The 12,269-nt window shown below is 46.8% G+C and overlaps 1 protein-coding gene across 1 annotated transcript; it reads left to right on the top strand.

Annotated features, from left to right (window-relative positions):
• Window positions 1-4,000: 4,000 nt before the first annotated feature.
• Window positions 4,001-5,237, top strand: LOC123439447. Its single transcript, XM_045116158.1, has 3 exons — window positions 4,001-4,405; window positions 4,482-4,595; window positions 4,737-5,237. The coding sequence occupies exons 1-3, from the start codon at window positions 4,070-4,072 to the stop codon at window positions 4,926-4,928; spliced, it is 642 nt and encodes a 213-aa protein (XP_044972093.1). The 5' UTR covers window positions 4,001-4,069; the 3' UTR covers window positions 4,929-5,237.
• The last annotated feature ends 7,032 nt before the right edge of the window (window positions 5,238-12,269 follow it).

The raw sequence follows: 12,269 nt of genomic DNA, 5'->3' as shown, positions 1-12,269 counted from the left end.
ACATCATTTTTTATGGTATGTGTTTGCAAATCCATGGGGTAGAATCATGTGTGTACAAACATTTGTAAATTGCTAGCCTTTTTGGCTTTTTTTTTTTGGTTCTGGTTAGCAAGTATGCCGACGGTTAGGCCGTCGGCATAGTGGACACGTGGTAGCTGCTGGGTCCTCCTGGTACACGACTATGCCGTCGGCATAGCGCTAAATCTATGCCGACGGTTATGCCGTCGACATATCTGTGTACCAGGAGGGCCCAGCAGCTACCACGTGGTTGCGTGTGATTGGTGCAGATTTGACGGTGGCGCCGTCAACGACCGTCACCTGTAGAATTTTGCCGACGGGGTATATATGCCGATGGCTGTGTGGACACCGTTGGCATAGCTACCTATGCCGACGGCCGCCCTCTGATATGCCGACGTACAAGTTGCCGACGACCACCGTCGGCATAGGCCTATGCCGACGGTTTTCAGGTCTATGCCGACGGTTTTGGGCCGTCGGCATAGTAGGTTATTCTGGTAGTGCATAGTGATGCGCTAGCTGGGTTTTGATGTGCTGCACATCCATTGATTTTTGCATTCCATCTAATTTGTCCCATGACTACTCATATTTCGATTTCATTTATACGCAGGCTAGCTGATCGATGGAGGTGGTTCAGTTTGACAAGTAATCCTAGGGTGGTTCATTTTGTCAAGTAATCCAGGGGTGGTTCATCTTCGAGTTCATCAAGGGTTTTGTTCACTTTGCCGCTACTTCATGGTTCAGTTTGGCGGTGGCTATCACAAATTCAATTAGGGCTGCTTAGTGTAATGACGAACTTCATATAATATTTGCAGCGATTTTGATTCGATTTGGCCGTGGCGGTGGAATGGTGAACTGCATATTTTGACTCGGTTTGGCCGTGGCTATTATCAATGCAATTAGGGCTACTTATCTCTTTGAAAACGGAAACCATATGGAATTGCAGTATGCAGGTCATGATATGTGCGGCAATTCCATATGGTTAGATGCAGATCCATATGGCTACTTATCTCCTGTGCAAGTATCGTCAAGCAGCCACAACATGATGTTCATTTCATTTCCAACCAGCATGCTTGGTAAACATCCATCTGCCTCACTTATATGATCTCTAGCTAGTTCATTATGCATCTCCCTTGTTTTAGCCCAATTGAGGGGTTCTTTGCAGCGAACGTCGGGTCGTTGGTTGCACCATGGCGAATTAATCGTTCGCTATTCCGTGCGCCGCTGGCCGTTGTTCCACAGTTATTATGTTCATTATGTCAACTAATCGTTTGCAGTTACTCCCTCCGTCATGGTTTAGAAGACACAGTTAGACTTGTGTGCGTTTTCAAAATAGACAAAGATTAAGGCACGTTGCATTTACACCTAGCAGCTAATTAGTACTCTATTGTACTACTTCTATATGCATGCGTAATATAAATGCTATTTTTTAACTTATTTCACAGTCAATCAATAATCAACTAGGTCCTAGAGAATTTGCATGCACGTCTTCTAAACCGTGACGGAAGGAGTATCTACGCTACTTTATTATGAAGTGATTTTGGTTAAGTTTGGACTGGTCAGACTAATATACTGCTGTCTTCTTGAGTAAACGAGTAGGAGTAGCGTATCATGTTACGAGTTGGTATTTTCTATTGGTCCAGTAGTTACGTCGTTAGCTGGTCTCCTAATCCTAGGTGATCAAGTGGCAGGATAATTAATTAGTTAAAGTCCTTTATTAATTTGAGTTTATTTTGTCTGCATCATGTCATCTTGCCCCAAACATTACTCTGTTTCATACTTAATACTCTAGATGCATGCTAGATAACGGTCGATGAGTGGAGTAATGGTAGTAGATGCAGATAGGAGTTGATCTACTTGCTTATGGACTGACGCCTATATACATGATCATTGCCATGAATAAGATGTAATAACTATACGTTGTTTTATCAATTGTCCAACAGTAATTTGTCTACCCACCATATATTATCTTCAAAAGAAAAGCCATCTAGCGAAAACTATGATTCCCGGATCTACTCAAATTATATTACAAAAACTATAAAATATTGCAGTCATTTGTTTTCTGTTATTTACTTTTATATTTATATTATCTATCTATCAGTATTTAATCCTTATCGGTAACAAGTTCAAGGGGCTTGACAACCCTCTTGCTTGTGTTAGGTGCAAGTGTTTGATTATGTGGAGGTGTTGACAACGGGGGTTATCTTAATACTCCTTTTGGTTCGATAACATTGGTTCTCACTGAGGGAAATACTTATCTCTACTGTCCTGCATCGGAAAAAAATCGCAGCGTAGTTTACAAGTAGCAGTAACCTTCTCGGCTAACTCCTTCCTCATACGACCATCTAGTATCCCTTCTATTCGAGTCCATATTGAAACTTTATCTAATTTGTAATCATTTACATTGATGAAAACATCATACTCATAGATTGCGACTACCGCATTATGAAACAACCAAGAGCCACCATCCATGAATGTTCTCCAATCTCCCAAACGGCTAAACTAGACAATGAACAGATTGGCACCCTTCGGCTTAAAGAACACTTGCTACGACACTGACCACGTCGCGCACGAGTTAAACAACACAGAGTTACTGAAGTGACACGTTGTATGCACCTTAAAGATCGCTAGACATATGATCTCATTAACTAGATCCTCGAGCCCCTCACTGAAATCAAGTCCAACCTCCCCTTCCCCATGAAGATGTAAACCTTTGAATCCACCCTCAAGACTCAGAGGCGTTTAACTTAACTTTTCAAACAAATTCCCTCCCCACTAAATTTAACTGGTTTGGGCCTTATCATCTAATATTACCAATCATAATCCTCTACATCAACTTATGTGTAATAATTTAAGTAACATTTTGTAGATATAGAATTACTCCCCGGTGTGCTATGGAAAACCGGTTTCCCTCATTATATTCAGCCAGCTTTTTCCCGGCTTTCCAAAATGAAAAACGGCATGAACTGTATATATGTTCGTGAATTACAAAATGTTAGAAATTTTATAAATGCTCATGAAGTTTAATAATATACATCAGTACTTTCTCTAAAATAATTAATATCCAACACTTTTTCCAAGAGAAAATATAATGCTGCTTATAGTGGAGAGTAACATATAATAGTATCATGCGTATGTTACTATTGTATGATACTATCTTTATAGTGCATAGTAACATAAACTAATATCATAGGTGATCTTATTTATTGACATGCATGACATATAGTAGCATAGCATTTAACATGTTACGGTATCCACCTACTCCCTCCGTCACGGTTTAGGCTAGTTGTAATGGGAGTATCGTATACTAGTATCATGCATATGATACTAGTGTATGATACTACATCCGTAATGCATAGTATCATGTAGTAGTATCATAGAACAGTTCGTTTATTGTCATGCATGACACATAGTAGCACAACATTTAATATGATACGGTATCATAATATGATACTCAACCCTCTCTTTCCTCATTTAATTTCATGTCACCTCATCAAATATGTCTAGTTGGCATGCATGATACTACTTATGATACTACCATTACGATCAGACTTAGAAGGCACAGTTAGACTTGCGTGCGTTTTCAAAATAGACAAAGATTAAGGCACGTTGCATTTACACCTAGCAGCTAATTAGTACTCTATTGTACTACTTCTATATGCATGCATAGTGTGAATGCTATTTTTTAACTCATTTCGCAGCCAATCAATAACCACCTAGGTCCTAAAAAAATTGCATGCACGCGCTTCTAAACGTGACGGAGGAAGTATGTTACTCTAATCCTCTCTTTCTTCTTTAATGACTTTGCTAGTACCAAAACTACGAATGATACCCACTGTGGCCAGCCTAAGTGAAGTATGGCTCGAGTTCTTTTCGAACTTTGGGGGTCGTACTGTGTTAAAAAAGGAAAACTTGGGGGGTCGTATTTTTTTCCTGAAAAGGCTTTGGGGTCGTTTTCGTGTCCGGGCCCAACTATTCTTCACGCTCCATCTGAGCGAGCGAGGGGCCCTGTCACACAGGGAGAGAGAGCATTCGAACTTGGAACCACCCCGCAATGGCGTCGCCGCCGGCGACGTGGTCGGTCACCGCGTGCCTTACTTACCGTGGCGGGCTGGAGATCCGCGCCGCCGCGGAGAACATCCTCCCCGGATGGGGCCACGGCGGCGAGCGCCTCTCCTTCCTCCTCCGCCTCCGCCGCCGCCTCCGCCTCGCCGTCACCTCCCAGTGCGGCCGCGCCCCCGCGCCCGCCGACCCCGGCAAGAATCCGCGCGCCCTCAACCTCCTCCGCTCCCTGCGTACCAGGCTCCCTTCCATTTGGCGTCGCAAGAAGCCGCCGCGCGCCGCCGCGGCCAAGCCGGGTTCTTGCTCTCAGGCGATCCCCTCTTCGCTGGTTCGTCCAAGATAATGGCTCTAATTACTCGGTTAGTGTATCCGGTTGCTTGGTCTGACGTTCTTGTTCCTCTCAGCGCATGTGCTGGCAGAAGGATCGAGCCCCGATGCGGCCGGCGACGACGGTGGCGCTGTGCTCCGTCGCTGCTCTCGCCGTCGCCGTGGCTTCCGTCGCGGCGCTTCGCCTCGTGGTACTTTTCCTGCACCCTGCACTCGCGCCGCGATCTGTAAATGGCCGTGCTCTTCTCCTGCATTGGTGACTGCAAGAACCAACAACAGCATTTGAATCTGGTTCAGAGTTCTGATCCAATCGTGCGCGTTCCTTCTTGCAGGCCGGGTTCTTGATACCGAGTGCGAGCTGCGGATCATGGAGATGCTTCTTGGCGAAGAAATTCGTCAGGTTCTTGGGGCCTCCTCTCCTTGAGCGGATCTCCAAGATTAGCCTGAAACTCGTGGATCCTCCTGCTCTCGGCGACTGGCTCGGGCTCCCGAAGCTTGGACTGAAGTGGCTCTTCAACAATTAGGAGATGTTTTCACTGAGAACGTCTGGCCCAGATCAAATGACAGCGGGTCTAGTTTGATTTATGATTATGAATTATAGATGATTGCAGAGCTAGTCTAGTTATAGTTCTGGTTGAAGAACTGAGCAAATAGAAGTATTCAGGAACAGGATCGCATTAGGGTGTGTTTGGAAGCAGTTCCCATCCTATGCTAGTTGTTCCCGTTTAAGACATGCTGAGTATAAACATGCCCAGTACATGCAACTGCAGTTGTTTGGTAACAGTGTATGTATTGACGCATGTTGAACTGAGATTGTGTTTGGCAGGCTGCATCAAACGACGGGAGGGGTGGAGGCGCCAGCGGGCCGGCAAGCCGGCGGCCTCAGCCTGGCGGAGGGGGAGGGGTGGATGGGAGGGTGGCTACCTGTGCTGGGGAGGCGACAGCGGGCCGGCGGGACGGCGGGGACGGGCCGGCGGGACGCCCTTCTGGCGGCTAGGTCGGGAGGAGGAGGAGGAGGAGGGGGCTAGGTCGGGAGGAGGAGGACGAGCGAGGGAACGAGCTCCCTTCAGCATAGCTGAGCCCAGCTCGGCTGTATGGGCGAGCTCCCTTCAGCATAGCTCTGGGCCTTTTTTGCATCGATGGAGCTATGCTTAGAAGAGTCCATACACCCTGCCAAACACCTAAAAGTGGGTTGAAGAGGGAACATTTGGCTTTATGCATCCTCCGTGCAGGCTACCAAACACACCCTTAGACTCTTCAGTCTGTGTGATCTGCATGTGTGCATTGTAATGCTTATTCATTGGAAGAATGTTGAACTTCAGACATGACATGCGTGGTACTTTTGGCATACCTATAAACAGACCACAGCCAAAATTCTGGAAATTACAACAGGAATTCATCGATAAAAATCGACATAGCAACTGATCCTTTTATCTTATATATAACAGAAATGTTATCAAGATTCAGGTTCGCAGTTCGCTGCACGCGAAAAAGGCATTTTAGGCGCTTAGACATGGATAGGTCTTTCTTCCTCGGGTTTGAGGGGTGCCAACCCACGATTTTAGTCTTTGCAGTGAAATTCACATGGCGGTAAGGCTTGTTCTTCTCACGGCATGATTCGTGGTGCACAACTTCTTTGAGTTCATCTGCAAGATCCTGCAATGAGCAGCATCTGCCGGATAAGCAAGATATGAATACGATAAAAAGTGATATCCTGGTAGCGGAAGAAGAGAGTTTTTAGAGTACCCTATATTACTAGTGAGGGAGCAGTATATGTGTGATCCCATCATTCATTGCTAGAGGTACTACAGACACTTCTGGTTCAAAAAACCTGACGGTGAAAGCTCTGATTGTTCGCAAAGGGGATTGCTATGGTGGGCGTAGGCCAATATGTCGGAATGCATGGTGCACGTGGATGAGCAGATTGAGTCCTGCCTGGGTGAGCGGGGAGCTCGTCCACGGTGCATGGTGGTTTGGCATGCGTTGTCGCCGTTAATCACGAAGCACAATAATTTGATGCTAGAGCGCTCAACCATATGGGCGGCGGAGAGCCTCATGGCCGTAGGCCGTCGGGATGGGGCGCAAGGCGAACAAGGGTAGGCGGCTCGAGATGTGTTGTCCAAGAGAAGGCAAGCGTTGGGAGGCGTCTGTCGAAGATGCAGAGAATCACCGATCAAACAAAGGGTCGTTCTATCTCACGAGCTGATCACGTATACCGATGGACGAGAGACAGACGGTACTACCAATACTACTGATCCAATTTCACTGATACAGGAAAATACCTATCCTTGGATCTTTATCGATGGACGGCCTGTATCCAATTTAGGGTACCATAAAAGAGCTCCGGAAGAAGGACAGGTGGGAGGGAGGGACGGAGGAAGAGAGAGAGAGAGAAAACCGCCAAAAGATTGTGATCCTCGTTGTATTGGTCCACCGCGACACGAACCAAACTACATTTACTAGTATATTTTAGGGCTCTCTTGAGCACTAGTGATTCTGTACGTCTTTTTTTTAGAACATTTCCAACGGTCGCGCTATATAAACGCCGCGCTGATATAACTATGATTATTGGACGCGCGCAGCCGCTCCAGGCACTCCAACGGAGGCGCAAAAAACGCGCGCGCGAGAAAAATGGTCCGGCGCACGGGGCGAAACGCCTTCGCGCGTCTCATATTTCGTGCGCCCGCTACCGTGTGCTAGACAGCGACGACTCGAGCACGTCGTCTACCCACCACCGGATCCAGGCGCTGGCGTCGCCGCCCTCGCCACCCCATTTGCTCCGACGACCCGACGGTGCTTACCTGAACTATGCTTGCGCCGTCTCTGTTTCCTATGTCTCCCTCTAATCGCCGTCGGCCCTCCCGCGCCCCCATTCCTCCGATGAAGAGTGCTCGGCCGCCAACTGCCGCTCGGCGCTCACAAGGTGTTCGACAAAACGCTTGTAAGGTATGTATTGTTTTAACTTGACATTTTTTACATGAACTTGATGCATGTTTTTTTGTAGTTTTTATAGGTTAGTTTAAATTTAATATTGTAGATGAGTTTGTCGTATGATTCTTTCAAAGAAGAATTTGATATTGAAGAGGAGGAGGACCTTGCAATGATCCTAGCTATGCACATCAATAAAAAACCGAAGCACAACGGTTTGGTTATGGGTCGGGAGAAAATTTGGAGGGATAAGATCGATGCCGATAGTAGATTGATGAGGCACTATTTTGTGGATAATCCCATGTACCCCGAGTCGTACTTCCGGCGCCGTTTTAGGATGAGCACCGAGTTGTTCAGGCGCATTGCAGAGAAACTGGCGAACCATGATCGGTTTTTTCAGCAGAGGAGGAATGTCGCCGAAGAACTCGGGAATAGCACCTTTCAAAAGGTGACAAACGCTTTGTGTATGTTGGCATACGGTATTCCTGCTGATCTAGTTGACGACCACTTGGGCATGGGTGAGAGTCGGTCCATCATGTGTGTCAAGCGCTTCGCAGTCGGGATTGTACAAGTGTTTGGCCCGGAGTATTTGAGATTTTCCAATGGTAAAGACGTCGCAAGGCTATTGGAGATGAACAAAGCTTGTGGTTTCCCGGGCATGCTTGGCTCAATAGATTGCATGCATTGAAGTTATAAGAATTGTCCTAAGGCATGGCATGGGCAATTCCACGGCTAGAAAAGAAGTTTCACTATAATCCTTGAAGCGGTGGCTGATCAAGAGACATGGATTTGACATGCTTTCTTTGGAATGCCTGGATCTTTGAATGACATCAGCGTTGTAATCGATCACTACTCAGTGAATAAGATTGCAAATGGTGAACTACTACCGATGGAGTTTGTAGCAAACGGCCATACGTACAACTATGGCTACTATCTTGCGGATGGCATCTATTCAAAGTGGCAAACATTTATGAAGCCGTTGAAAAAAACGAAAGGTAAGAAAAATCTAGATTTTCACAATGCTCACGCGGCGATTCGGAAAGATGTGGAGAGAGATTTTGGGATTTTGCAAGCCCAATTTGCTATTGTGAGAGGACCGGCTAGATTTTGGGATCAAAAGATGCTTTCATACATCATGCACGCTTTTGTGATCATGCATAACATGATCATCCAGAATGAGCATGGCCAAGATTTAGACTACTCTTAATATGGGCTCTTGGGACAACCCGTACGAGTGTGTCGTCGGGCTGCGAGGGTGGCCCGATTTGTTGCCTCCTATTACGAGCCATTGCTAAAAGTGGTGTGCGATTAAGTGCCATTCGACGTGCTGAAACGAATGATAATCTTCAGAAGGATTTAATCGAGGAGTGATGGATATGAAATGGCCAACAAAATAAGAATGATGATTTGTATGTTTGATGTTGTACGTTTGATGTTATAGTGTCGAACTATTTATTGTTGACTATTGTGAAAAATTGAACTATTTATTGTTGATTATTTTTTATTTATTTGATCTTCTAAAACCCGTTTGTAGTCTCGTATGTTGTTTGTGTTGGGCGCGTGTTACGTATTTTTGCAGTTTCTGCTGGAGCGGCGTGCACAATATTTTAGGGCGACCGCTGGAGCCAGCGCACTCCGACGCGCTATATTTTGCTATTTCGGTGCTGCAAACTGTTTTTAGCGTGCGCGGTTGTTGGGCGCCTGATGGAGATGCTCTTAGAGCAACTCCAACCGGGTGACCTAAACGGATGGCGCTTTTGTCCGTTTGGGTCAACCTGACGGATACCAACGTATGCTTCCGCGTTTCAGTCGACGCATGTGTCCAATGCTGGCCCGATCCATTTTAACGACAAGTCAAAAAAAATTACAAACATTTCTAAATATACAAACAAACATAAATTAAACATTAAAGCCGGCCACGAAGACATGCGAGAGTCCATGGGTCCTCATTACATTAATTTAACATTAAAAAACTAAATTGAGGGCTACCCTAGGCGTCCTCTTCGTCGGCATTGGGGCCGGTGAGGTCGATCAGCGTCGGCGCAGGACCAGCCCAGGGGAACGTCGTGTTCCAGACGACGTTGATGACAGGGGCGGGCTGTGCCAGCGCAGGCAGTGCTGGTGGCGGCGATGGCGGCGGTGGCCGCGGCACGAATGGGCTCCTCCTCCTCCCTCTACAGTCGTTCCTTCTCTGCTTCCGGCTTCAGCTCCATCTGTCGCATGCCATCGATGCACTCCTCCGCCAGGCGCCGCGCCCTCCAATGCTGGAGGTAGCGGCCTCCTGTTGCGGTATCGCGCCCAACCAGATGGGCAGCTCGCTAACCCACTCACGGAGGCAGCCGGTTCACTGGTAGACCTCTAGATGCGGCTCCGTGGGCTCAGTCTTCGGCGGAGGGGGCACGATGCAGTCGCCGGCGGCGGACAGCGTGATGGCCTGCTCGAGTTGTGCCTTGTATGTCGCGTCCTCCTCCTCGACCTTACTCCGCTCTTCCTCCTCGCTCTCACGGAGTGCGGCTACCAACGCCGCCTGGTAGGCGGACTCCGCCTCCTGGTCCTCGTCGTGAATGAGGAAGCAGAGAGGTGGCGAGATGGGGACGGGGATCTGGAAGCAGATGAGGCCAAACCTCACCGCGCGCTCGGATTAAAAAAGGCTGACCGTGGTCACTGACGCGTGGATCCGTGAAGGATGGCCGTCATTAATTAAGTTGACCGCGGGTGACCGGCGGATATGGATGGAACAGACACCAAGAGGGGGCGCGCATCCGCTTCTCGTCCGCGCCGACTCATTTTAGTCCTAAATTTGGACCGGAAATGGATCGACGCGGACGCGAAGTGGACGCACTTTGATAATGAATTCGCTTGTTAAACTATCACATGTATCCACGTGAATCCAATCAAACGACGATGGACAAAATGAATCGTCCTATTAAAATTGTTGTCAGGCCAATAAAGACACGGACGTATACACACATCTCCTTCCGAAAAACACCAGCTCGCTCCATGCACCTAGATTAGGTAAGAGCATTTCACTATGATTTAATAACATTGTCCTTCATCAAAAGGGGTGAATACAAACTGATATTATGTACTCTGTCAAATCAACAAAAAGGAAACAAAACTAAACAAGTTCTGAATGCAACAAGAAAAAATGCAGCCATTATTTTATTTCCGTATCAGGGGCTAGTGTTCTCTTAGGTCATCCACAACGTTTAGCGGCTGGATTGCCTCTAAACTGGGACCCATAGTGAATTGTTAGAGTCAGCTCAAAAGTACGTAGTGTATGGCAAATGTTTGCTGCCTCTAAGATGTATCATGAGCAATACTATATTGCTTATCCAAAGGGCCACTTTCCATCCTTTTGACGTGACATATCATACTTTTTTTGTATGACGTGTAGGGTCAGTAGATTATTTTATTTCATGAAAAGATTTGGAGGCTGCCTCCAAACATAGGGTCAATGCTAAGCAAATTTAACTTAAAGATTGTTCTCATAGTATATAACGGCTGCCTCTATGGCTTTAGAGGCTGTTTTAGAGGCAGCAAAACATCACACTGTGAATGCTCTTACTGCCCTATTTTGACCGGTTAGTAGAATTAATTGTTCTTGCTATCAGCACGGCAGCACCGTACATGATGGAACAGAGCTGCTTTGGTGTGCCTTGCTAGAAGCAAACCAATTGTACAAATAAAAAAATTACACATAAAAGTAGTTGTTCTGGAATTATAGTTCAAATTAAAAAAAATGCCAGCATACAAAGTGGTACTAGCATAACACCTATGTGTACTTTGTTAATTTCAGCAATCCTTATAATTTATGCACCATTTCGATGACTATCACTGGTAGTCAAAATAAATGTTCAACCAAAAATAGGTGGGCCGAAAACAGGAGTATAAAAATTTGTTGTATGCCAGTAACTTCTTCAGCAACTTGTTAGGTTCTCCATAATCCAACTTAGGAGCATTTGTTATTCCCCAATTAATGCCGTAAAAACCGGGGTTATCTTTTGCTGCCTACATCAGAGAAGCACCTTGCCATGTCACCATGTTTGAATATACAAAAAAGAAAGGATATATGAAGCGAAGAAAATCTAGAACGAAGTCGAGAAACTTTACATTGTGCTATCACGACGGCCATGAAGATATCTGTCAATGGCATCTTCAGCTTGTTGTAAGCTCTGAAACGATGTAGAATTCCATACCCCAATCACGCCGTAGCTGCGTGTGGAACGATCCTCCGCGGTCAGCCCGGGTGTAGAATTCCATACCCCAATCACGCCGTAGCTGCGTCAAAATGGGTGACCCAGGAATTGCTGCCTGTGCTGCTGCCTGTGCCTGAGGACGGCTCGAGGTAGTGGCCTCCAATGTTTCAGTGTCCACTGTCGAGCAAGGCCTTGGAGGAGTCGTCACCTGGCTGCCGCGGCACGGCAACGCCATCGCCATTGCCATGCATGAAGCAGAGCAAGCAGATGGACTCAGTTAAGTACAAGAAACAACGTATTTAATCTAAGATCAACTCTAACAGACCCGTAAAACGGTCGGAACTGTAAAATGCCGGCGACTATACGGGTTCGGTCCGTTTTAGGATCAGACAGAGCCCGTATAATCGTTCGGTCCGTAAAGAAAAATATAGTGACCCGCAAACCGCCCTTTCCGTACAGTATATCTACGGGTTGGCGGCTTGGATAGGGACAAAATCCTATCCGCGCGCTGTTGTCAACCCCAAGTCACTTGATTTCTCGCCGCTGGCAAGCACAATCTCCCCTTTCCTCCTCGAAATATGGCCTGAAAGTTGGTCCGTCGACCGTGACGATGGCGATGACCCCAAGCAGAAGCGGTGTGTGGCATCCGACGCCACGCGCTACACCAACCAAGACATGTCATCACCGTCGTCGCTCATCCGCTGCGAGACGGAGGAGTACGACCGTGCGCGCGAACGG

Source organism: Hordeum vulgare, chromosome 3H (assembly GCF_904849725.1).
Source record: "Hordeum vulgare subsp. vulgare chromosome 3H, MorexV3_pseudomolecules_assembly, whole genome shotgun sequence".
Taxonomy (NCBI): Eukaryota; Viridiplantae; Streptophyta; class Magnoliopsida; order Poales; family Poaceae; genus Hordeum; species Hordeum vulgare.
This window is presented reverse-complemented; position numbering and strand designations above follow the sequence as displayed.

What these genes read in the sequence shown, in the direction of transcription:
- LOC123439447 (XM_045116158.1), top strand. Translation starts at nt 4,070, where the DNA reads ATGGCGTCGCCGCCGGCGACGTGGTCGGTCACCGCGTGCCTTACTTAC. An exon ending in AGGCGATCCCCTCTTCGCTG is followed by an intron (nt 4,406 to 4,481) that starts GTTCGTCCAAGA and finishes TGTTCCTCTCAG; the next exon opens with CGCATGTGCTGGCAGAAGGA. An exon ending in TCGCGGCGCTTCGCCTCGTG is followed by an intron (nt 4,596 to 4,736) that starts GTACTTTTCCTG and finishes TCCTTCTTGCAG; the next exon opens with GCCGGGTTCTTGATACCGAG.